Source organism: Lagopus muta, chromosome 8 (genome assembly GCF_023343835.1).
Source record: "Lagopus muta isolate bLagMut1 chromosome 8, bLagMut1 primary, whole genome shotgun sequence".
NCBI classification, from domain to species: Eukaryota; Metazoa; Chordata; class Aves; order Galliformes; family Phasianidae; genus Lagopus; species Lagopus muta.
In genome coordinates, this window is record NC_064440.1 from 36,606,442 (window position 1) to 36,632,150 (window position 25,709).

Genomic DNA, 25,709 nt, shown 5'->3' on the forward strand with positions numbered 1-25,709 from the left:
CAGGAGGGCACGGCTTGCAAGAGGGGAAGTGTGGATAGTTGCAGTGAAACTGAATACAGAGCTAGAATGGCTGGAATTTATATTGTGCTTTTGGCTTGTTGCCTTTGCCTGTACATTTGGTTGAGTAGTTCATTACCTTTTCTAATTGCTACTTTCATAACTCAGTTGCTTTGCAAATGTTGGTCTGAATAAATCATTTGCTCTCTTCTTTTCTTGTCTCTTTCATCTGCACAGCTTTCATCCAGCTTGCGCTTGAAGATCTTCAAGCCTAACCTGTACCATGAAACCAAGCAAGGAGCCACTGAGTATCAAACTGCCAAAGAGTGTTTATTTAAAGCATTCCTGAAGGCAGGACTTGGAGCATGGGTGGAGAAACCCATAGAACAGGATCAGTTTTCACTCACAGTCTAATTCACAGTCTGCACGTCAGTTTGGAAGGGGAGTCGCTTTGGAAATCCTGGTGTCCAGCATTGCTTTCTGGCATCTCCATACCTGTTAAAACATCTTTTTTACTGTTTTTTCTTTTTCAAAGCTTGGTAGTAACTGTTTTGGTTTTGCCTAAGTATTGAAACTCAATGATAATCTGACACATAATTGTGTATTTTGTTATGAGAAAGTAATTTCTCGTGTATTTCTAGAAATACTTTTACTGTAGAAAATCTGCAGTAAGGCTGTCTGTCCTTACAGTATACAATGACTCATTTTTTCTGGGTTAAAATAATTGCTTTTTTAATTTGATGTCATCAAGTGCATGAAGAAATAAATATTTATTTAGATTTTACACCACACTTGTAAGAAGTAGCTTAATTTTGTAAGAGGAAAATAGGCAACGAAGATGATTCTTCTCCTCTTTTAAGTTGTTTTTGAATTGCAGATGTTGCTAGCATCATCTACATCATCATACATGCTAGATGTTGCTAGCATTGGGCCAGAATGAAGTCTGGACAAGTAGTTTTCCCCACTTCCTTGCTCTTTAAAACCAGCTGCTGAGAAATTCATGTCTTTGATGTATGTATTTATTAGTCTATGATCCCATTTTTAACATGCAGCTTTCTATTCTGGTTTTAAAAATACATTTACCTCCCATTTACACACATTGTGAAGTCTTTTTTTTTTTAAAACCATTGTAAACTGGAAACAACAAAATGATTATTTGTAAGTTATGCAGTTTAGTCTATAATGTACAGAACTCTGTTTAGATGTAGGTGATTTGTATATCCTTTGAACTCATTAGAGTTACAATAATAATTACAACATGACAATTTAGGAAAATTTGCTCATTTTGAGGTCACTAAGCTTGAATGGCCAAAAAAAAGTCACTCAGTGAACATTAATTGTTCTCTTCTTAAAGAAATGAAAAGCTCTTGTATGGACAAAAAGGTTGTTAAAACTTCTCTTCTGTTTTCATTCAAGTTGTTGTGTCCTTTTCAAGATTTCATTACCTTTTGGCTTTACATGTGTGATGGTCTTCATGAAACTAATTGGGTAAGTTGCTCTTAAATGTGGTTTAATTTGCTTTGACAATTAGTTAGGTCTTCTTCATAAAGATGTAAACACTTCAGCTTTATGTAAAAATGTAAAATAGAAAGAAAATATTTTGAGATTTGTTTGATTAGCTGGTGTACTAAAGGCACTATTAAAAACTCTTTTTAGTATATGATATTTAGGTGTGGATTAGAGAATGTCTGAAACCAGTTATCTGCTCCCAAAGTCTATGTCCAAACCCATCCTGTGGCTCATACCTTTTCAAGTGTCATGCTTGCTTTTTGGAAAGCCCCTTGGTGATCATCATTCTTTTGCAAACAGTGAAGGAGATGTTCCTTGACACAGAAGTTTCTGACACAAAATCCAAGCCAAGTGTGTCTAATCCCCACTTCTTGCCTGCGCTGCCCAGGACATCAGATCCATGGGCTGGTCCATACTTTGAAGTCAAGGGTTGTTTTGAGAACTGCACTGGGTCAGAGATGCAGCTTTGGGTTGTGTTGGCACATTTGTGGGGGAAGTGAAGTGGAGCAAAGGAATTCTTCAGCCAGCCCTATGGCTAAAGCCTTTGCCTTCTGAAGCTGTCACTGAAGTTACCATACCTCAGACCAAGCATCTCTTGGGGGGTTACCGACTACTTGGACCACTGGAGACTTTTTAGAAAGCACTTCTGGCCTATTATGAACGTCAAGGAGACATGCTGCTTTGTTAGTTCCCAAGTAGGAACCCATTTTCAACTTCAAAAAGGTCAGGCCTGATAAATCACTAGTGTGTTAGTTTCAGCCTCTGGATTAGTGTCTTGGCAGTGGTGCGTGGAAACGCAATTGGTGTGCTTTTGATGGTAGTATGGATAATAGCAAGCACTGCAGGAAGGCAAGCAAGTCCACGGATCCCTTCAGAAAAGACTGATGCTTCCAGAGGCTACCAAGTTTTCCAGGTGCCAGTGGAACAAATGTGCGCTGTAGTAGACAGGCTGTGTTGATTCAGCTTTGTTGGCAGCTTAAGCTGTACTGTCTGTTTCTGCATTACAACGGGGAGTGCTCTCATGGCCTCTGCCAGCCCCACGAAGCAGGAGGGCAACAGTTTCTGAATGCAGTCTGGGCCTTTGCCATTGTCATCTCACTGAGGTTCAGACTGACTTATTCTAAAGCTAAAAGTAATCAAATGATTTTTGGTCAGAATTTGCAAATGCTTGAGCTTTTACTATTGAGATCAGTCCCATCTTGTGAATGTTGCAGAAATGCCTTTATGGCTGTAAATAAATCTGTGCATACATTTTGCAGGATTGAGGGAAAGCTGGTTGCTCTGTGTGCATTTTTGTGGGATCATTAGCATTAATAAGTGAGACACACATTTTTAAGGGACTCAGTCTGTTGATAAATGAGGTTTATAATTTCAAACAAATAACTTACCCATCTTTCTGAATTACTCAATGAGACGTTGATCTCTCTTTGGATTTTTTTGAACACTAGGAAAGTATTAGCTCAAACTATTTTTTTTACTAAGTCACAAATATGAGCAATATATTTAAGTATTATTATAGGCATAGTTTTTTAAGCTGTTCAAATGAATAATTTTAATGAAACTGTAAAGGAAATCTGTTCCATGTCACAATCTTTTGATGAAGGAATGGTGCCAGGTTATTTATGAGGAATGGGTTCTCTCGTTTATAATTCCAGGATTTTAAAAAGTAAGAAGTTTTCCAGGGTTGTATGCAATCCATATCTGTCTTGTGGGAGTCAATAAAATACTGCTTGGCTTCCTTCACTTGTTTGCTCCTTTTTGTGCAGTTAACTTGTGGAAAATTGTGAGGGAAGTCCTCAGTCCCCTCAAGGATGAGCTGTCACGCTGCCCCAGCCTCTGCTTTGCCCTTGGCTGTTCCACTCAACACCATGGGCTGGGTGTGATTGCTGATGCTCCTGTATTCCTCGTAAGTCACCATCACTTGACATGTGTGAAGAGCAATGTATGTCATTTCAAGCAATTGTGAAAGATAAGACAACTCTGCTTCCAGCAACTGCTGAATTTTGTGGCTGACCTTTCTGTTCTGTTGATTTCCTGTGCGTTTTGGAAGGCTGATCTCCTTGTGAGAAGCCTCACTGCGCTGCATGGGAAGGGTGTACGGGAGCTGGCCTGAGCAGCAGTCTGCAGTGCCACTCCATGAGCTGCCTTGGTTCCCTTATTTATATGTTTTTGCTCCTGTGTTTGCCTCAGGACCTTCAAAGGATTTACATAAAGAGGAACAACTTTGATGCCAGTGAGTACTTGAAAGCTAATCTAAGGTGTTTTTCTTCACGTGACAGCCTAGTGATAATAAAGTTTGTCAGTAAAACAAGATTTAGAAGTTTGATACGTATTTATTCTACGGTATCATTTCAAGAAATTTGACCAACTCAACTTCCTTTCTACTCCCTGCTGCTCCGTGCTGGAGAGCCCTCTGGGCAAGATGCAGGCAGCATGGGCCAAATGAAATAGCTGCTCAGATGCTGGTGTTTCCTGGCCACCACCTTTCCTGGAGAAGTCCCAGCTCAGCTGGTTCCCAATAGATCTGATGGTTTCAGGATGCACTGGTTTTGTTGCAGTTTCTTTACAGCAACAGTCCAGAGTATTTGCAAATTGACCACCAGGGAAGAAGGTTGCAAGAGTCTCTGTGGCAGACAGGCTGGGCATTATCGCTGCATGTTGTGTGGTATTTTACCATAGGCAGGTGTTCTGATCCCCCTGACACGCAACTGGATAAAAATAAAGGCCTGGTTTTCCTTAGAATATCCATTAGATGAAATGAGGCTGTAGATCAATCTGTGCATGCATTTTTGCAGGATCGAGGGAAAGCTGGTTGGTTAGATTTTAAGAAATGTATGAGCATTGTACTGTCAACAAGAAATGAGCCCATGAAATCTTGATGTTTGAAGATAATCTGCACCCTGGTGTTACTGTGTTGCTACAGTTTGCATTGCTTTTCTCATCTCATTGGGTTTTAAAGCTTTTATTAAACTTAAAAAGATGAGAGTGTTTGTTCTTGAAATGGAAATGTGTTTTCCTGAGCAGAGCATCTCTGAAGCCCAAGTATGGCACTTTGAAAAAGCAAATTCTTCAGAGTGTGAGTCACGAGCAAGCAAAACAGGGCCACAAGTAGACTAATGGAAATACCTAGAATGGAGCTGGGTCCCAATGATCCTTCTTTATGAGATATATCAAGAGGATCTGAGCAAATGTTTAATGACTATGAAATTCCCTTTTGGAATGTAATTGAGGAATTTCTACTGATAAAGCATTTTCTTTCTTCTTTTTTTTTTTTTTTTTTCTTTTTTTTTTTTCCCAACAGTAGTGCAAAAGGAATAATTCTTAGACTAGAATTGTGCTGTTCATGGAGTTGTGAAATAAAAATGCTAAAATAAGCTTATCTGGAGTCGGAAGTTCAATAGTGCCATGCCTAACAAAGTTGAAGCTTGAGGTAATTCTTAAATTATTTTTTAAATAAAATGAGGATTATTTAAAAAACAAACTTATGAAATCACACACAAAGGAAAAAAACAACCAAACAAAAATACCAACCAACCCAGACTCCTATCTTATTTCATCGGAATTCACATGCCAAGCATTAACCCTTGGCAGCTGGCTTTGCCGTTGATTGCTTCCCAGAGCTAGGTCTGTGTGCTTCTTAATAGTATTTTGTTTGGGTGGTTGTAGGTGGTGATGTCAGTTCTCAGATTTGTTAAACTTCACACTTGGGTCAACACAAACAGGTTTTGCAGGTCATCCTGGCTCACCAGCACTCCTTGCACTGTGGTACCATTCCTTTTGACCCCTTCGTTCACTCCCTTTATCAACCTGATGATGATTTGCATGTGATTCCTCCGTGGTATATCCAACTGCCTAACAGACTGGGAAATGAACCTAGGGACCTATCTACTATCCATTAAGTGTGGTCACAGAAGAAACCCATCATCAAGCCCTTTGCAACGTGATGTAGTGTCATGGAGTCATTAATTGCTACACCAGTCCATGAGTTCCATTAGACACATGGTTGATGGAAAGCGTCTAAGCTTCGATAAGAGGTGTGTACGTGCTGGGGTTGCCCTTCTTGTAGTTTATATTGTGGGCTATCCTATACACACTGCTCTCTGAAAATTCTGTAGACTGTATCAATATGTGAACTGGCCAAATCAGTTTTTATTCTGAACCATTTGGACTGCTTTGGAGATGGTCAAGTGGAAAATTCTATTCGTATTTAACCTTAGAGCAACGTGCAGAGTTGCAGTGTGGTACAGTAATCTGTAAAAACTCTGCCCAAATTGAGTGTTAGTTCAGTTCAGAGATGACCGCTGGACAGAGAATCTCTATGATATGAGAGAACATATTTGCTCTAGATATGGTCTGGGCAAAACATCAAAAGATCTTTGAAAACACTACCTAGCAAGTCCACATGTTGTCAAATTAGACGAGACATGCTTTTGAAGAGTTAAACTCACAAGAGGTAAACTCACAAGAGGTGCAAGTACTGAAAGTGGCATTGCAACAGCAGTTACTGCTTGATGTGCTGTTACTCAAGACTTAGCAGAGTGCACGTGGCATGTTAGATCTAACCAGAGGGTAATGTATTACTGTTCATAATGCCACAACCTCCATAGAAGAAGCTTTAGACAAAAGAGATCACAGAGCAAACATCTGAATTGTTCTACTCTCTGCTGATATAAGTTGGTTTGTTTACCAATAGGATTAGTCCATTAGTTTAAGAACCTGTATACTAGTTTAGCTAAAGGAATCCACGAGTGATAGTTCTGAAACCTTTACATTTCAGCTTGAGTGGGCAAATATCTTGTTTTCCTCAATAATTTTGTGCTGGGGACATAATAGAATAATTTATCTTTTGCCTCAAGCAGTACAAGGACATTTCCCTCAGGCTCAACATGCACTGTTGTTGAAAAGTGGCTCACTGTGTCCTAAAAATCAATGGGAATCTTCCAAATGGGGAAAGTGGATGGCAGTGGGTCAGAAGTCCCATAGTAAAGCTGATGGTGGGAAATGGGAAATAATAGGTGGGCAGCCGACCACCCTAGGTAGCACTGGGCATCCAAAGGCACATTAGCACATATCTGAGTCCTTGAAAAAGAATGGATTTGTATGCCAACAAAATATGCATGTCAGAACTGTTCAAATGTAGATCCTGAACTCAGAGGGTGCGCTTGCTTGTCATGTCACCTGGTGCATGTTGCAAGGAATAAAGGAGTGGCACTTTCTGCACCACAGTGGAGTTAGTTCTGTCAGCACAGGGACTGATCCTACTGAGACTGGGGAAGGGACTGGAGCTTAGCTGCTGCGATGCTGCATGACTCCCTGGGAACGGCAGCAAATCCCAAAACAATGGGTCTTGCAGATGTCAGGGTAACCCCTCTGAGCTGAAGGAACACAAAACCAGACATGTCCCAAAAAGCAGAATCCAAGTTTAAGGTAGATCTGAAATCAGAATTGGTAAAGACTGTGCAGCCTTTGGCACAGCACAGCAGGCCTGGGGAATGCCATTTGCAGCTGGCTGAGATGTTTCCTGATGGGTTCAGCAGATGAGCCCACAGAGGTCTCTCACAGAGGTGGTTCTGCAGCGTCTCCTTGAGCTGTGGTAGGTTTCTGTATCGTTTGTGAAAGCTTTTGCTTTTTAGAAATATGTGTGAGCAGCAGCCAGGTCTGAGGTACCTCTGTTGGTACGGACACGGACCTGATCTGAGACAAGTGGGGGTCTGCTATAAAACCGATCTCAGTATCACAGCAGAATGCCTGCTCCAGGTAGTTCACTGAAAGAGAGTAGAAAACAAGCAATACAATTTTTAGTCACAGTTCTGATAAGTAATATGTGAATATTTATCCTCAGAATTACTTAAACAAATATATACCACCAAAAAAAAAAGTCAAATGGCTGAAATGATGATGAATGTTTCTAACCTTAAAGACATCCTCTGCCTCATCTTCTTCCTTAAAAAACAGTTGGGAGTGGACAAAAAGGCCAGCTACAACTTGCACACCAAAGAAAACACAAAACCTTTCCAGTATCTTCCTTAAGAGTGAAAAGAAGTTGGAAACTGGATAGTTTCAGACCATGTAGGCTTCAACATCTGGGAAGCCTCTGTTGAGGGAGTAAAGGGTCATTCATCTGAATAAGAGCCATGACTTTCAGGACAGCAGCTACTACCATTCCTTTCCATCCAAAGCTGTAGTTTAACTTTTGCTGCACGTATTTCATGCAGCCGTCCATTCGTTCTGCAGTGCACTAAACGATGCAAAGATATTAGGTCAAGGGAAACAATCAAATCTTCTTAATCTCCTGATGTGAAATCTTTCTCAGTATCTTGGAATAGCACTGATCACCTGGTAAAGTACAAAGGAAAAAAGTTTATCTGGTGGCAAAAGTTTAATTACAGTGCCATCTGCTGAGACCAACATCTCGAGGGAAGCAGGATATATGTTGAAGCCCAATGTGCTATTCCACCACTGGTTTTCTCAGACGTACCCATGAACACCACACATCTATCTGATCTATCTGTCCGTGGATCTATAACGGCAGAAGTAGAACATTATAGCTAACTATACCAGAAAAGAAATGCTTGGCACTGCAGCTGACCAGCCTTTCAAGGGAAGGTGAAAAATCTACCAGCTTAAAGAGGACAGTGATATTCTAGAACCAGTTGAAATGTGCTACTTTTTTCACTTGACAGAAGAGGAAGTGCTGTACCATTATACGCACTAAAGATCTTGGCTACTGCTGTAGCACCTGCTTGAAACAATTACCATCATCTGTGTTCTCCTTTATCACGTTGGCCATCTCTCTGATTAAAATAAATTGTATTACAATGGCCACAGAAATTACAACATGAAGTGAATAATAGCAAGGTTCATATTTGTTTCAGTGCATTTGGCTGTACAAGGAAGTATCATGCAAGTGAAACTCTGTTCACTAGGAAAGCATCATGGACACTATGGTATCATGGAACTGCTGGACTTTGTCCAGGTACACGCCTGGAAAAAAAATACAGATGAGAGAAACTAAAAGGAAAAACTAAAAGGGATAAAAAAAATATAAAAAAATAAAAAAAATAAAAAAAAATAATCACAGAATCATAGAATCATAATGAAAAGATTCAGTAAAACCCAGAGCTTACCTGGTGTCTCTATTGCAAGCACAGCCATAGTTGACAGAAACCTCATAGGCATAAAAGGACTTGTAAAGAGTGCTGATTTTTATTCACTCTTTGCACAGCGGCTGGAAGAACTGTGCACATCTCCATTATTCCTTATGCCTGTGAAAATATCTTCAGCAAGTCTCATAATAATTTCTGTCATTGTTGGGTCCTGAATCAAGCAGTGTGCATGTTGAGTGTAAACATGAAAGCACACAAAGCTCCCATCTACTCTGTTCCCCTAAGGATTACGTGTGAAATACCAAATTGTTCGATCGTGTGTCACAACAGAATCTGCACAGAAGATACTGCTTGCATTACAAAAGCAACTGAATGCCATCAGCACAGGGCCTTATCAACACTAACTGCACAAAGAGACTGGGGAAAGAGGGCCCGTGATATGCTGACTTTATTTGAGCTGCCCCTGCTTGCAGAGGAAACCCCATTTCAATCAGTGCTACCTACGTTGCCCTGTGCAGATGCCTGAAGTCACGAGCTGCAAAAGCATTTGCAGATCTAAACATGAATGTTCAGAACGCCATTCAGGGAAGGTACAGTAATTCAAATTTTCATCACAAACTGTGCAGAAATATTACTTCAGAATCAAACTTTACACTGTGATCATTTAAAATAGCTTCTCCTTGTCAAGAAAAACAATGAATTCAGTGGGACATTAAGCAGAGGACAAAGCCAAAGTTCCCATGCTGCTCTGCCACACTTTGCCATCAATTTCAGCTAATCTCGCACATAAAGTAAACAAAAATGTGTTTCCTTTCCTAACTGCCAACTCTGCTAAGCATATTTATAAAAATGTATTTCCTGAGATGCTTAGACACTACTGCAACAGCGATTGCATACGTACGTAAAAATATGTTTTCATAGACTATGCAAAAATCAATAAAATGATCTCAGAAAGTTCCATTTATGAGAAGTTTTTTTTGCCATACTTTTCCATTTCTCTGTTACAAATTGATGTTTAGCAAAGACAGCCAGGTTTCTATTATACATACACCCTGAAAATGTCCACTTTCTATGTGTACTTAAAATACAAAATGCCTGAATATCTGCAGAGAATTTACCTTAGTATCATTGTCTAGCTGCCTTACAAACCAGTATATCAGTCTCATCAGGGGCATGTGCAGTTTAGGATTCACAAACGACATGCACTGGAGCTGCTCCGCAGCCACAGGCAGAAGCTGTAAAAACACACAAAGGCGAAGTTACATGCAGAATGTCAGCTTAGCATGTGAGCAGGCTACAAGTGAAAACAAGACTCCAAAAACCAAACCCAAACAAACCAAAATCTCAAATTACTCCTGAAGTTTGTCAGATTGCATGTGCGAACACTCACTGGTCAGGTCCTCTAGAGATAAAAGAATTACCTACTTACTTAGATTTTAAGTTTTAATCAGGTTTGCATGCAAAGCAGAGGTACGGTGTGTGAACTCATCTATCAAGGCCAATGCCAGTGCCTACAAACTGCACAGAATGAAGGAAAGCAATAAAGAATACCACATTGGTTTCCAAGCCTTGTTATCCCCAGAGAGATGGAAGGAAGGGCTTTCAGTAGAGCATAGCATCATCTGTTATGAGTCATTATCTGAAACTTTGACATCCAACGTAGACATTAAAACATTTTTAATTAGGTGTGAGAATCTCTGTAGGAAAACATGAATTCTATACAGTGTTACACACAACATACAAGATAAATCACCAGCTGGCAAAAACCACAGGTAATAAAAGACAGGCTGAAACTTGCAAGTTGAGACTGAACACGACACTTCTCCTTCAAAACGACGGCTCTGTTTTATAAGTGCCAATGCAGCCATTCCATCTGACTGCTGGGATTAATACTGACTTAGTAACTGTCATTCTGCTTTCATTGCTCTATCCCAGGTCTATACAAAACAGGCTGACCTTTTCTACTCTCACAATAAAATCAGTCAGTCTATACGTGAATCTGAAAACACATGAACCAGAGCAAACTCAAGTCCCTTTACCTTCAAACACTTTCCTGGATGTAGGTTCTTCTGCTACACTGAGGTTTCTGGCCGTCCTCTCTTTCTTGTTTCTTGAGTTTGCTAAGGAGCTCATCTAAGATCCAATCCATAAGGACAGTCAGGAGCCCATAAACTTCAGAGTTCAGTGGTAGCTGTAATATATTCATCAGTTATTTCAGCTTTCACCTTGATGATCTTCTAAACCAAAACAGTAGCAGACAGACATGCACGCCAGAGTACATTAGTTCTGACAAATCCTACATCATTTAATGTTTAGTGAGACAAAGCTCAGGACAGAAGTTACCGGGAGCCCATAGAAGACATTATCTCTGCAGAAACAGTAATGTGGAACAGGCTGTGCCTGCTCTGCTGGGCCTTGTATCCAGGGATTGAGAAGCCCCCACTGGCTATGGGAGAAATACAGGCAGCTCCTTGTTAAAAGGAGTCTGCAGACAGCTCCCACTGGTGCGGGTGACCACGCTACAACCTGCACGGACCTGTCTTTGTGCCAAGGGCAGCAGGGAGTTCTCCTGTGAACTTATTTAGTTAGTAGAGATCTTCTCTTGTAAGCAAACTAGACAGCAGCATGGATAACCACAAAGGAGGAGTATAAGCAGAGTCTAATTTTGACAGATGAGAGAGAAGGTGAGAGGAAAACACAGGAAACAAATAAAAAGTAGATACACGATATAAAATTCCAAGGACAATTTTAGCAACAAGCTTTATTCTTTCCATTTACTATCTGCTTCCCTCCTCTATTCTTTCTGTAACTGTTGCAAACCTCCACACAAGCCCAGCCCAGCTCACAACACCTTAGCCCACGTACCACCCACACCAAGTACCGCCCACAGTAACTAATTAACTATTAGAATGAAAAAAAGTAGCAGCTACGTTTTCTTATTTCAACAGCTGTATGGAGAAGGTTCCACTGCTGAACGGCTTTTGTGAGTGATTTTTTCACCTTGCCCAATTCTTACCTTATCCCCTTTTGATGCTGCCCTCACTTCTTCCTGCATGAAAGGTGTCATCTGTTGTGCCACTTCACAGGTATCCTTGTACATCTCTGCCATTATAAACTGATGTTTCCACTACAACAAAAAAGAACCGTGAATTCTATTTTACTTGTTACCTACAAAGGAAGCACGCAAAATAAGAAAAAACCTTACTTCCAGATAGCTGAAACAAACTTCTCCTGTCCTTTTTTTGTTCATTCAATTACTTCTTCTCTACAATCTCATTATTTAACTGAAAGAATTGAAAAATACTAAAATATCAGTGAATGGAAAACACTTTTTTTTTTTTTGTAAACAACACTCTGAAATCGGAGTTGCTGAGCAGCAAAGTGATTTAATAAACAACTGCGCTACTCTTTTCATACAGAAGTGATGAAAAAGAACACACTCCAAAAATGCCTAAAGAATTCAGAAACAGAGAGGGTGAGAGTATTTATACGCAATCACACCATCCCTGTATTAGAGAAACCAAATCATCAATTTTTGCAAACATCCTGTTCAGATAACTATCTTTTCACTAGTAAAACATTTCTGATTGCTTACACGCTGAATAGAAATAAAATATCATTCTTAAAAAAAAAAACAAAAAAAAACACAACACAACAATCTTTACAATAGTGACCTAGTTCAAGGAAAAGGAAAAGGAAAAAGCTGGACACTGCTCTGAAACGTGGACACTCACAACTCCTTGGTGCCAGATGGATTGCATCCTGGAGTGCTAAGGGACTTGGTGGATGTGGTTGCCAAACCACACTCCATCATCCTTCAACAGTCCTGGCTAACTGGGAATGTCCAGGTGGACTGGAGACTGGCAGATATGAAGACCATCTTCAGAAAGGGCCAGGAAGATGATTCTGGTAGCTACAGACCTATCAGTCTCACCATGGTGCCATGGAAGGTCGTGAAACAGATAATCTTGGGAGCCACCATGGATCAATTAAAGGTCAGCCACGGGATCAGGCCCAGGTAGTATGGGTCTATGAATGGAAGATCCTGTCTGACAAACCTGATTTCGTTCTATGACAGGGTGACCTGCTTAGTGGATGAAGGTAAGGCTGTTGATGTGGTCTTCAGTAAAGTCTTTGACACTGCCCGCCACAGCATCCTCGTGGAGAAGCTGGCTGCCCATGGTTTAGATGGGCATTCGCTCTGCTGGATGAAACACTGGCTGGATGGCCGAACTCAAAGAGCTGTGGTCAGTGGAGTTAAATCCAGTTGGAGGGCAGTCACAAGCACTGTCCCCCAGGGCTCTGTTCTAGGTCCGCTTCTATTTAACATCCTTATTAATGATCTTGATGAGGGGATGAGTGCACCCTCAGTAAGTTTGCCAATAACACCAACTTGGTAGGGAGTGTTGTTCTGCCAGAAGGAGGAAAGGCATTACAGAGGGACCTGAATCGATGAGCCAAGGTAAACTGTATGAGTTTCAATAGAATCACGTGTCAGGTCCGGCATTTTGGTCACAACAACCCCAGGCAACCCCAGGCTTAGGGAGGAGTGGCTGGAAAGCTGCCTGACAGAAAGGGACCTACCTTGGTGTGCTGATGGACAGTTGGCTGAATATGAGCCAGCAGTGTGCCCAGGTAGCCAAGAAAGCCAATGGCTTGTATCAGGAATGGTGAGCATTTGAAATCTGTAAGTAAACCAGGAGATGATTAGACAAGCTGTCTGGAATTTGAGGACAGTCAGTTACTGATAAACCATGATGACAGATAGCCAACAATGCTTTCAAAATATCAGTGTGCTTTCAGAATTGTTTTCAGGCACAATATTTCTAAAGACCTATTCTTATGTTTCTTATCTGTCACACTGGTACTTGTAAAATGCTATTGAGATTGTGGTTTGCAGCCTTTAATACATCAGCTAACATAATTTCGTACTATATAACTAATATGCATTTAATTTCTGGTTAATGCCTTTGAATTACAGTAATAGCACTGAGGACCATTACTGCTGATGGGCACAGAGGCCGGACACATGGGCAGCATGAAAGAAATATAATAGATGTATGGGCTTACTTAGCTACTGTCAAGTGCAGAGACACTACAATAAACATTAAACTTTACATGAGTACCAATCTAATTTTTTAGTCCATGTTATTGTAAATACTGCAAAGTAGGTTATGTAGAAGATCTGTGCTTCAGCTTTTTCACATTTCTCTAGCTGCATGGATAATTAGACTTCATGCAGGTTGAACATTGGATGGTAGAATGATCTTGGTAGAACTGAAGTGGCCATTTGTCCCCTGAATAATGGAAGTAGGCTTTTAGAACAGTTAAATGAAAGGTATGAACTCATATTTCTACATCCACTAATACAGCATAATAGATAATTTCTATTTAATTTATTTTTTTAAATTGCTGTGATACAAAACATGCCTCTAAGTACAGTTAGTAAATCTTCAGGCAAGCTTGGAGAAATTTAATACATATATAATACACGATGCATACAAAACAACACAACGTCTTGTGAAGTGTTAAAACTGGACTTGGACTTCCATTCATTTCAATACTGTTCAACGAAACATTAAAAAACAATTAAAGAGTGACAGTAAACATGAGAATGAGGGGATGACTTCAGGAATGTAAGCAAGTATCTTTTCTAATCACAGCTAGATAATTCTGATGACTTCTTCATGCTCTCTTTTTTCCTGTTATCTCAGTTCTGTTTAAGCTAGCTAAATATCAAGGAATCATTGAATCTGAGCAAGCTCTACTAATTCAAGAATACAACGACTACTGTACCTGTTACACTGAGTAATGCATTCTTATATGTCAGTATATGGAAAGTTTCTGTGAAGAAGAAACCAAATTCAGCACTTGTATTAAGTAGCTCAAATTTTCAGCAAAGACTCAGTATAAGAACATTTGTATATACATTTACCATTCCTTTAAACAGAGAAAATTGATATTAGGAAAATGATGTTCTCAACCTCCCTCAATTCTCTCAAATTTGTATTTGATCTTAAGAAAACTAACACTAACTCTTTCTGTTATTGTAACTCCAACTCACATATTTCACAGAGTCACAGAACTGTAGGGTCTGGAAGGAACCTCTAGAGATCATCTAGTCCAACTTCCCTACCAAAGCATGCTCCCTTGACCAGGTTGCACAGCTAGGCATCAAGTTGTGTCTTGAAATTTCCAGAGGAGACTCCACAGACTCTCTGGGCAGCCTGTTCCACTGCTCCATTACCCTTACTGTCAAGAAGTTCTTATGCACATGTGTGTGGAACATCCTGTGCTTCAGTTTGTGGCCATCTCCCCTTGTTTTATCACCAAGCACTGTTGAAAAGAGCCTAGCCTTGTCTGTTTGCTTTCCTCACCTTAGATATTTATAGGCACTGACCAGATCCCCTCTGAGTCTTTTTTTCTCAAGGCTGAACAGCCCTAGGTCGCTCAACCTTTCCTCATAAGGAAGGTGCTTCAAGCCTTTTATCACCTTTATGGCTCTCCACTGGACTCCTTCCAGGAGATCCCTGTCTTACTTACTTGTTTCACTTTATGTCTTTGCTAAAACAAGCAACCTAACAATAATAACAGTAACAATGACAACAACAACAGTAATTATAATAATAATAATAATAAATCAACATAGCAAATATTGCACTTACCATATATAAGGCTTGGATGCAGTTCTTGCATATACTGGAAATCTCACTTGCATCTTGCCTTCACAAGATTTCCAGAATTTTAGAATAAGTATGGCAGCATAAACTCAGTTGAAGAATTCAGGAGGAATTTCTGATGCTACAGTAATATTGCCACAAGACAGTCAGGATATCATCATTATTTTTAATGAATATTCATATTGAACTTCCAGCTCACAAAAGATGCTATCATTATTTCTTGAAAGGTGGTGGGTTTTTAAATATATTATGACACTTTTTTCCTTTCAAAAGATGTACTTATAAAATATCTGCATTATTCAGTTTTGATCAGATCCATATGAATACTATATGCATAATTCCACTCTAAAATATAAGTTTTCCAGTAGTATAAACATATCATTATGAAGAGTAATTAGATACAGAAAATAAAACATAATCAATGTTGAGAACTTATAAAGTGCAGATAAACAAGTGCTCATGATGTTTTTCAACAGATGGTTAGAAAAAAATCAGAATATCCTTCTAGATTTTCTCTTCTAGGTTCAGAATATACAATTACAGTTTTTATAATTCAAACTGAGAAAAATGTAGAATCAAGAAGGCTTCAGCAGATCAACAATCATCCTTTAAAATAATTTTGTAAACACATAAAAGCATTTTATTCAAACTAAGACACAGTTCCAAAAATCCTTTTTTTTCCCTCTCTGTAATCATATATACTTGTTTATTTGCTAAAAATCTAACAGTGGATTTTTTTTTTTTTTTCCCCCAGTGAATAACATAATATTATTGTTTCTTCTTTGGCTTTGAACTACTATTCAGAATTGTAGCCGGTGTCAACAGCTCCTCTAATTTCAGGTCGGAGGTTTCTTATTCTCTGGTCATCACTCACAGCTATAATTTGAAAATACTTCCCTGTCCTCCATTGAGTCCTTTTAGAGCACTTCAGGTAAGTGCAGTAAAGGAAGACAGAGTTAGTACAGTTCAACCATAAAGAGTTTTTCATTCTTGTAATACACTTGGGATGAGAGAGCAGAAGATGATAGTGACCCAAGTAGCAATCACTAACTAGCATTAATTTACAGAAGAAAAAAATATAAAATAATAATAATAATAAAAAAAGAGAGAGATCAGTACAGGAGCTTAACCAGAAAGGTATCTTACGCAGACCTTGGAAGTTGGAAATCAATAAATAACAAGAAATCCAGTAAACTTGAGAGTAGGAAGAGAGTTGCAGGGATGGTGGTGATACAACTAGATATATTGTGATGAAGGCTGAGCCTTGGGAAAATCTAAAATAATTCCTTCTTTTATCCATAGGACTTCAGGTTGATTCAGTGATATCAGAATGGATATAAAAAGCAGAAGGACTAAGATTCCATCGGGAACAATAAATCTTGTATGTACTGCTTTTCCAGTTCAACTTCAAGTATCTTCAATTAATAGAGTGTAAGGAGAGGAGAGTCAGTTAATTCATTTTTATGTCATTAAATCCATTGTCCTGAAAAAAACCTGAAAATAGTGTGTAAGCAGCCTTACCTTCATTGTGTCTTCAGATTACAGAAACCAGATTCAGTAACTAAGACAAGGAACATTTATATGACCTCTAATGCTTCTGCTTAGGTCAGCGTAGGATAGATTTGTGCAGGCAGGTTCTGTCCTTCCATCTGCAATATAAAGGAGTTCATTCTTCTCTCAAACAAATTCCATTGTATGTACTTTGATGAAGCAGGTAAAATAAAATTTGTCTATTTTTTCTTCCAGCTCTCTGAGGTAGTGTATTAAAAGGTGTTGCTTCTCCTCACAGACACTGAATCAATTACATGGATTTCTCTATTTTGCTGCTGAGAGGTTACAGATCAGTAGCACTATGCTGTTTACTGATGTCGGAGTATCAGACCCTCATTTCAGAAGTTTTCTGACAACACAGCATTAGTATACAGCTCCCAGAAAGCTGAAATAACTCAGTACTCAGTAAAGTATCACACATGCTTGTGTTTCCAAGTCAAAGAAATAATGTGTGTGCATCTTAAAGCCAAGCAGAAGCTTAGTTACATATGTTTTCTTGGGAAAAATCAAATTTCAGTTATTTTAACATGCTTAATAGAATGGTTTCATGTAAAATTCATTTATCATAAATACTACATTTCAAAACAGTGTGCAAACAGTACAGTGGATATTATTTTTGTAGTGTTATGATACAGTTACGTAGTCAAAAAAGTTAGTTACAAAAAAGTAGGCAAAATATCAAGAAGGAGAATTTTTTTATATATATATTTCAGTGTCTGCTGAAGTGAAACAGGGAATTTCTTTCCACTTTTATTGTTTTTGGATTAAGGTTCTGCAAAAAGAAGCTCGTTAGCCAAGCGGAATGTGTGATACTGATATACTGATTCAGGTAGGTGCTATAAAACTATTACAGAATTGCTGTTAATAGAACAGAGAGAAAGTCGTGATCCTGTTTTAACTTTGGTTAAGGACATGTGTACCTTGGAATCAGCTACCTATTAGTGTCTGCAAAGATGAAAACATCTCTGTATGTTTATAAATAATATATAAATTAAACACTTTTTTTTTTTTTTTTTTTTTTTTAGAGAGAGAAAGTGTATGGCAACTGGAGAGAGGAAGATATTATCAGAAAAAAAACACCCAAACATTTATCTCTGATTCTAAGTATAGATATAGATCCTTAAATTTATACTTTAAGAACTGTGACCAATGTTTCAAAGTGCCTAAACTCTAGAAATATTTCGGTGATCTTCGCTTAGCTCAGTGTTAACTGGTTCATACCAAAATTAAATGCAAGAAATAAATATCTTTGCTGGGTAACTTATATTACTTGAGTTTAGTATTATCATAAAATTACAGAATCTTCTGAGTTAGAAAGTCATCTAATCCAACTCCCTTGAAATGAATATGAACAAGTTGCTCAGAGCCTGGGCCAGCCTGATCTTGAATGTCTCCAAGGACAGGGGATCCATCCACCACCCCTCTGGGTGATTTCTTTCAGTGCCTCACCACCTTCATAGTAAAAAAAAAACTTCTTTGTATCTAATGTGAATTTATCCTTTTATATTTTAAAACCATTTACATTTGTCCTATCGCAACAGACCTTGCTGAAGAGTCTGTCCTCTTCTCCTTATAGCCCTCCTTTAGATACTGAAAGGCTACTATCACATCTCCCCAGAGCCTTCTCTTTTCCAGGCTGAACAGTCCCAGCTCTTTCAGCCTGTCCTCACAGGGGAGGTATTCCATTTCTGCTCATGCTCTAACAGATCCATGCCTCTCCTGTACTTGAGAACTCCACGTCAGGATGGAGTACTCCAGATGTGGTCTCACCAATGCAGAGCAGAGGGGCAGCATCATCTACCTTGACCTGCTGACCACCATTCTTTTGGTACAGTCCAGGACAGGAGTGGCTTTCTGGGCTGTGAGGGTACACACTGCTAGTTCATGTTCACTTGCTATTGACTAGTATCCCTATGCCCACTGTGGCAGGGCTGTTCTCTGTCCTTACATCCTTCAACTTGTACTGATACAAGGGGTTGGTTGCCATTACCCATGTGCAGTACCTTGCACTTGGATTTTTTGAACCTCATGAGCTTCTCCTTGTCCCACTGACAAAGGCTGTCTAAGTCTCTCTGAGTGGCATCCCATCCCTCAGTCATCTCAACCTTATCACATAGCTTGTTGTCATCCACACACTTGATGAGAATGTACTTGATCCCACTGTCAATGTCACTGCTGAAGATATTAAAGAGCATTGACCCCTGAGGAGCACCACTTGTTACTTTCTCTAGCCAGACATTGAGGCAATGACCACCACTCTCAAGGTATGACTGGACTAAACTTTGTTCATCAGTCCACCTTTCAAATCCACACATTTTGAATTTGAAAAGAAAGATACGATGGGGACTACGTCCAAGTCTCTACTAACATTAAGATAGATGACATCAAGCATTTTCCTCATCCGCTGATGTAGTTATGCCATCATGAAATCCACTAATTAGCTTTTCAAAATTAGTTCTTATTTGTAACACTAAACATTATAAATTGCATTTTCTTTACATAGCAGTATCTAATAGCTTTTCCCTGAAATGAGCTTGTTGCTGAAGAAACACAAATTGGATTCGCTACTTTTGAACATTTTATAGTTTTTCTTTGTCAAATCCTAACCATTTTAAATGCATAGGTTTTCTTCAGTTTTGTTTATTTTGCGGGGTAATTTGATAAATTAATGCATATTTTGTAAAGCAAACAAGTGTCTGGCAGTTAGTACATAGCATGATAACAGAATTGCTCTTTGATTTGCATAGTAGTGTTCCTGTTAAAAATTCTGCTTGCCAGTCTTTGAGATTAAATTCTTTTATATAGAATGAGTGTGTTAAGTCAAATGATGTGAATCTGCCTAAACCACTTTCTTCTTGTATCAAGCAGTCTCAGAATTCTATAATAATCCTTCCTTCCTAAAACTCTGGAATTGTTTTTTAGACACAGTCTTTGTTTGTGTGTTTGTTACAATATCAATATGTCTTATGTACTTTGATACATTCAATAAAGTGCACTAGCACAGCAAAATATCATGGCTCAGTATTAACTGATTCATAGCAAGCAAAGAAATATATTTCCAAGAATAAATCAGAATTGTAATTTTTTTTTTTTAAATTGTCAGCAATACCTGTAGACAGTATCTTCTAGAACTAACAGTGCAAAGGCAGATAAACATATGCAATAATAACACCAAAAACAAGACCACTACTGTATTGTAATTAATAAGTCATTCTCTTCTAGGAGGCAGTTCTTTTGTTTATTACATAATCCTAGAATGCAATGAAATAGCAAGTATCAACTAGTAACAGTGTTACACTATCTCCAGCTCTAACATTAGACTCCTTATCTGGTTTGGACTAATGGGCTTAGAGCAGGTCAGAAAAAGACTCGTGTAAATACTAGGGACAGAGAACCTTCTAAAAAGTAAGCAGCTGATCAGCAGTATTTAACCTGTAGGAAAAAAAAAAAAATACTGTGCTTTGACTAATTATAGAAATATTTATAAGGCCCCATCCATACAGAATTCAGAGATTTACAGTGCTTTCCTTCACACACACAACAGTCTGGCTGAAGTTTTGGCCCTGAAAGCATTGCCCCAGCAATCTTTACATTAAGATCTGCAGCAGTGAACTATGGCATCAAGTTAATTACAGGTAACAGAATTTATTGTGCTATCGTGTACCAATAAAAAATCTCAGTTGTCATATTCTTCCAGATAAAGATTTTTCGCATGCTTTGAACCATTAGGACAAGGTGATCCAGTGGTCCTGAGGACAATAACAGCATGCATTACTGAAGGATATTTAAAAAGGTGTATGTCATTAAAACTTGCTTACAATGTGCAATTGAACTTCACTGCTATTTTCTACTCGGAACTTCACAGTCTAATGAAAAGCTAACTACCAAATGGGATTATTATGTTTCTAACATTTCTAATGAATAAACAGCTTTCTTTCAAACAACCAACACAGAAGATTGTTTTTATGTGTTATTACTCTGAGTTACATTACCCAGTTAAAAATACCCCATATGTAAGGGAATCTACTCACAGAATTCACAGAATTGTAGGGGTTGGAAGGGACCTCCAGAGATCATCGAGTCCAACCCCCCTGCCAAAGCAGGTTCCCTACAGCAGGTCGCACAGGTAGGCATCCAGGCAGGTCTTGGACATCTCCAGAGAAGGAGACTCCACCACCTCCCTGGGCAGCCTGTTCCAGTGCTCCGTCACCTCACTGTAAAGAAGTTCTTGCTCACGTTTGTGCGGAACTTCCTATGCTGCAGTTTCCAGCCGTTTCCCCTCGTCCTGTCTCCACTCACCACTGAAAACAGTCTGGCCTCTCCATTCTGCCCCCCACACCTTAGATATTTGTGGACCTGGATCAGGTCCCCTCTCAGTCTCCTTTTCTCAAGGCTGAACAGACCCAGTTCACTCAGCCTTTCTTCATAGGAGAGATGCTCCAGGCCCTTCACCATCTTTGTGGCCCTCCGCTGGACTCTTTCCAAGAGATCCTTGTCTTTTTTGTACTGGGGAGCCCAGAACTGGACGCAGTACTCCAGATGAGGTCTTACCAGGGCAGAGTAGAGGGGGAGGATTACCTGCTGGACACGCTCTTTTTAATGCACCCCAGTAAGCCATTGGCCTTTTTGGCCACAAGGGCACACTGCTGGCTCATGGCAACCTGTCATCCACCAGGACACCCAGGTCCCCTTCCGCAGAGCTCCCATCCAGCAGGTCATCCCCCAACCTGTACTGGTGCATGGAATTATTCCTCCCCAGATGCAAGACTCTACACTTGCTTTTGTTAAACCTCATCCGGTTTTTTTCTGCTCAGCTCTCCAGCCTATCCAGGTCTTGCTGAATGGCAACACAGCCTTCAGGCATGTCAGCCAATCCTCCCAACTTCGTATCATCAGCAAACTTGCTGAGGGTGGCCATTATCCCCTCATCAAGGTCATTGATGACTCCTCTGAACACAGAAAATAGGCAGTTATAGAAATTCAAACAACAAAATGTTCCCTCGTGTTACATAAGAAGACTGGAGAAACCAGCAGACCATCTAGCAAAAATAAAAGTGTACTCACTGTACTGAATGTGAACTTGTGGAGGCTTTTTTCTTAGCATAAAACCAGCCAGCATTCCTTCACCCATCAACTTGAGTCAGAGATCGCTGACGTACGGCAGTGCCCCATTTCTGCTGTGGTGTGACACGGGATTGCTGAAGTCGCTGCAGATTTGGAGAAAAGACAGATCATCTCCAGAAAGCACTCCCCATACAACTTGCCCACATGCGTGGGGCACAAGCCCCACGTTGGGGGCAATGACTCACACCCCCCTGTCACAGCCGTGCACCAAGGGCACCATCACCCCCTGTGCACAGCCATCAACTTGTCCCAGGACTCCACGCACCCCACAGGCATCCCTGCCCCCGTCCTCAATCCCATGGTGACATCAGCATGGACTGAATTGATGTGGGGGGACTTGAGACATGAGGGGATGTGTGGGGACACAGGGACATGTGAGGACATGGGGGGACATGGGGTGGAGGTGTGGGGTCAGAACTGCAGAGGTGAGATGAGGTGACACGTAGAGGTGACACAGGGAGGTAGCAGGCCATGCCAGGAGGTGCCGGTGCCATTTGAGCAGCACTGCAGGGCAGATGATCAGCACCAGCCCAACCTGGGGGCGATGATGACGCTCCAGGATGTGGAGATGCTATTGGTTTTCAAGCAGGAGTTAGTTATCTATACATAATACTGCACTTGTTTGTTTTTGTTTTAGTTTTTTTTGTTTGTTTGTTTGTTTTTGGGTGTTGTTTTTTTTTTTTAAGCCAGTGATAGTATGCAGCCTGATCCCATGTCTTTGAAAAGTGCAGTTTAAGGATCATCAGCTGAGAACAGCAGCAGAACATGGGGTCGTCACAGGGGGAAGGCACAGGGAAGGAAGCGAGGAAAGAAAGGAGAAAGCCTGAAAAAGGAATGGGGAAGGCACAGGGCGAAGGAAAGGGCAAGACATAGGGGAATGAGGGGGAAAAGGACAGAATAGCTGTAGAGCAGCCTAAAAAGCAGCAAGAAGCTTTGGGAGGACTGTCAAGTGCCAGATTCTGTATCAGGTGTGTATCTGTGTGCATAAGTTGCCATTACCTGCTTTGGTCAGGGTTCTTGTCAGTTCTGAGCTCCTGCAGTGGGAAGAGCTCGAGCAACTGGTGCAGTTGCTGCAGACCTGTGGGATGGGGGAGTGCTTGATAAGGACAGCCCTGCAGCCCTCAGCTGGACAAATTTGCTCTGCGTGCCCAGGCTGTGAGCTGTACAGTGCCCAGCCGCACTGCTCCAGCTCAGAGCCCGCTGCCTGCAGCTGCATCTTTGTTTCCTTCCCTCCTGCCCAGAGCCTTGAGTGTGCTCCCACAGTCCCCTGCCCACCCCCAAAATGTCACAGAAGACAGCTGGCAGCGAGCTGCAGGAATCCCAGCACCCTGTTTTCCTTCTGCCCGCAGCTCTCTCCTCCTCTGCCACACAGGGCTCCAGCCTGCAAAATGGGAATGGTCGGGGGGAAAGGGAGTGCTGGCACAAGCGACTGCTGCAGCTGGCCAGGGAGGGTCTGCGTACCCTGTGCCCTTCTGGGCTATCTGTCCAGCTGCAGGAAGACCAGGGTAGCTGAGAAGCTGCTCCCATCAGAGGGGGGAACAAGCTGTCCTTCCACAGAGACATTCCTCTCACAGCCAGATGCACCCACACAACTCTTGGGCCATCTTGCCAATGGCAGCTGTGACACATCAATTCTTTCTAGGCAGGTGAATTAATTTTTTCCATCTGTAAACTTAGGGGGAGAACTGCAGTTTTTGTTAATCTTTGTAGGAACACTGTAATGGTCCACACAGAACTCAAAACTGCAGCTTTGTGCTAGATCTGGCTGCTTAGACTTGCTAGGACCTAAAACTTCCCATTTTATGGCATGAAAAGAACAAAAAGCCAAAAATGAAACCCGCAGGGAAAGAAAGGCTTTTGAAGAAAAATACGTGGAAGTATAAACAAGACAGAGGCTGAGTAAACATTCATATGGCCCTGCACTTTCTGCCAATGGGCTCTAATCCCATCATCATTAAATTTGCTGGGCAGTTGCATTTTGGTATTTCAACATTTAGAAACAATGCAACAGACGCTGGCAAAAATAAAGAAGAAAAAAGAAAAAAAACTTTTTTTTTAAAGCTATTTATATGCACTTGGCACAGCTTTCCTGGGTTTGGAGTAGTTTCCCTCTTTCTTCTTCGTCTTTCCCCCCACAACCCCTCCACTTCTAACTTCGTGCTCCTCTCCCATCCTCACAGCACACACACCGGATCGCCAGGCACTGCGCCGCCGCTCTCCCAGTCCCGTCGGAACAGTTCTTTCCGCGGTCTCTGCTGCCACCTCCTGGCCCATACGCGGAACGGCAGCTGCGTCCCGCAAGCACCATAACGCATGCGTGTACAAAATGCGGAAGTGCCGTTCTAACCGCTCTACTCAGCTAATCCGCCGCCTCTCTATGGTCATCAGTCCTCCAGGTAATAGCGAACAGAGCGGCGAGCAGCCCCGGCCCGGCAGGTTATTTCGCATGATTAATTTCGAGTACTCACCTACGCGTGCGTTGTTTTCGACTCCTCATTACGCGTGCGAGGGGCGCAGGGTGCTAGGAGTCAGAATAGTCTGTTCCCGAGGCAGGCTCCAGGAATCGACTGCTCGCATGCACCTCGAGGCTTTGTAGATTTGAATGCTAGTTATGAGTGTCCTGGCGCATGCGCTCGGTTGCCTCGAGGACTAACCATAACAAAGCTCGGCGGATTTGCTGCGCAGAGCGAGGAACACCACTGCCGCGTGCCTGTGTGCATGCGCCCTGGTGCCTGCGGCGCCAAACAAACACGGTCGCAATTCCACGTATTGGCCACGAGGGGGTACCGGAGACCGCGGAAACAACAACGACTGGCTCGGCGCGCAGCCGCGCCGCAGCTTCTGGCGCTCTTCTCCTGGGAAAAAAAAAAACCAGGACAGAACCTGCCTGTACAAGTCTATCCTACACTGACCTAAGCAGAAGCATTAGAGGTCATATAAATGTTCCTTGTCTTAGTTACTGAATCTGGTTATTATCTGGTTATTATTATAGAATTCTGAGACTGCTTGATACAAGAAGAAAGTGGTTTAGGCAGATTCACATCATTTGACTTAACACACTCATTCTATATAAAAGAATTTAATCTCAAAGACTGGCAAGCAGAATTTTTAACAGGAACACTACTATGCAAATCAAAGAGCAATTCTGTTATCATGCTATGTACTAACTGCCAGACACTTGTTTGCTTTACAAAATATGCATTAATTTATCAAATTACCCCACAAAATAAACAAAACTGAAGAAAACCTATGCATTTAAAATGGTTAGGATTTGACAAAGAAAAACTATAAAATGTTCAAAAGTAGCGAATCCAATTTGTGTTTCTTCAGCAACAAGCTCATTTCAGGGAAAAGCTATTAGATACTGCTATGTAAAGAAAATGCAATTTATAATGTTTAGTGTTACAAATAAGAACTAATTTTGAAAAGCTAATTAGTGGATTTCATGATGGCATAACTACATCAGCGGATGAGGAAAATGCTTGATGTCATCTATCTTAATGTTAGTAGAGACTTGGACGTAGTCCCCATCGTATCTTTCTTTTCAAATTCAAAATGTGTGGATTTGAAAGGTGGACTGATGAACAAAGTTTAGTCCAGTCATACCTTGAGAGTGGTGGTCATTGCCTCAATGTCTGGCTAGAGAAAGTAACAAGTGGTGCTCCTCAGGGGTCAATGCTCTTTAATATCTTCAGCAGTGACATTGACAGTGGGATCAAGTACATTCTCATCAAGTGTGTGG

At 40.8% G+C, this 25,709-nt stretch overlaps 1 protein-coding gene and 2 long non-coding RNA genes across 19 annotated transcripts in view; 2 read left to right on the forward strand and 1 right to left on the reverse strand.

Moving 5' to 3' along the window:
• ADARB1 (adenosine deaminase RNA specific B1) overlaps positions 1-1,117 on the forward strand; it is a 146,312-nt gene extending 145,195 nt beyond the window's left edge. For all 8 annotated transcript variants that reach the window (XM_048952509.1, XM_048952515.1, XM_048952516.1 and 5 more), the window contains one exon: positions 235-1,117. In XM_048952509.1, the coding sequence (XP_048808466.1) occupies positions 235-411 (177 nt within the window). In that variant the 3' untranslated portion in view covers positions 412-1,117. The remainder of the gene's footprint in view (positions 1-234) is intronic.
• Positions 1,063-24,684, reverse strand: LOC125696619 (uncharacterized). Of its 10 annotated transcripts, XR_007378452.1 has the most exons (10): positions 24,436-24,684; positions 22,967-23,045; positions 21,908-22,050; positions 16,814-16,941; positions 15,278-15,413; positions 14,409-14,456; positions 13,197-13,297; positions 11,629-11,739; positions 7,420-10,803; positions 1,063-7,271 (listed from the first exon to the last, which is right to left on the reverse strand). It is a non-coding gene; the product is annotated as an uncharacterized LOC125696619 (long non-coding RNA). The 10 variants fall into 10 exon arrangements; XR_007378453.1 differs by lacking the exon at positions 14,409-14,456; XR_007378450.1 differs by having other exon boundaries at positions 13,197-14,456.
• On the forward strand, positions 15,420-20,797 carry LOC125696620 (uncharacterized). The gene is made up of 3 exons (XR_007378456.1): positions 15,420-16,673; positions 17,613-17,672; positions 17,869-20,797. It is a non-coding gene; the product is annotated as an uncharacterized LOC125696620 (long non-coding RNA).
• Positions 24,685-25,709: the final 1,025 nt, after the last annotated feature.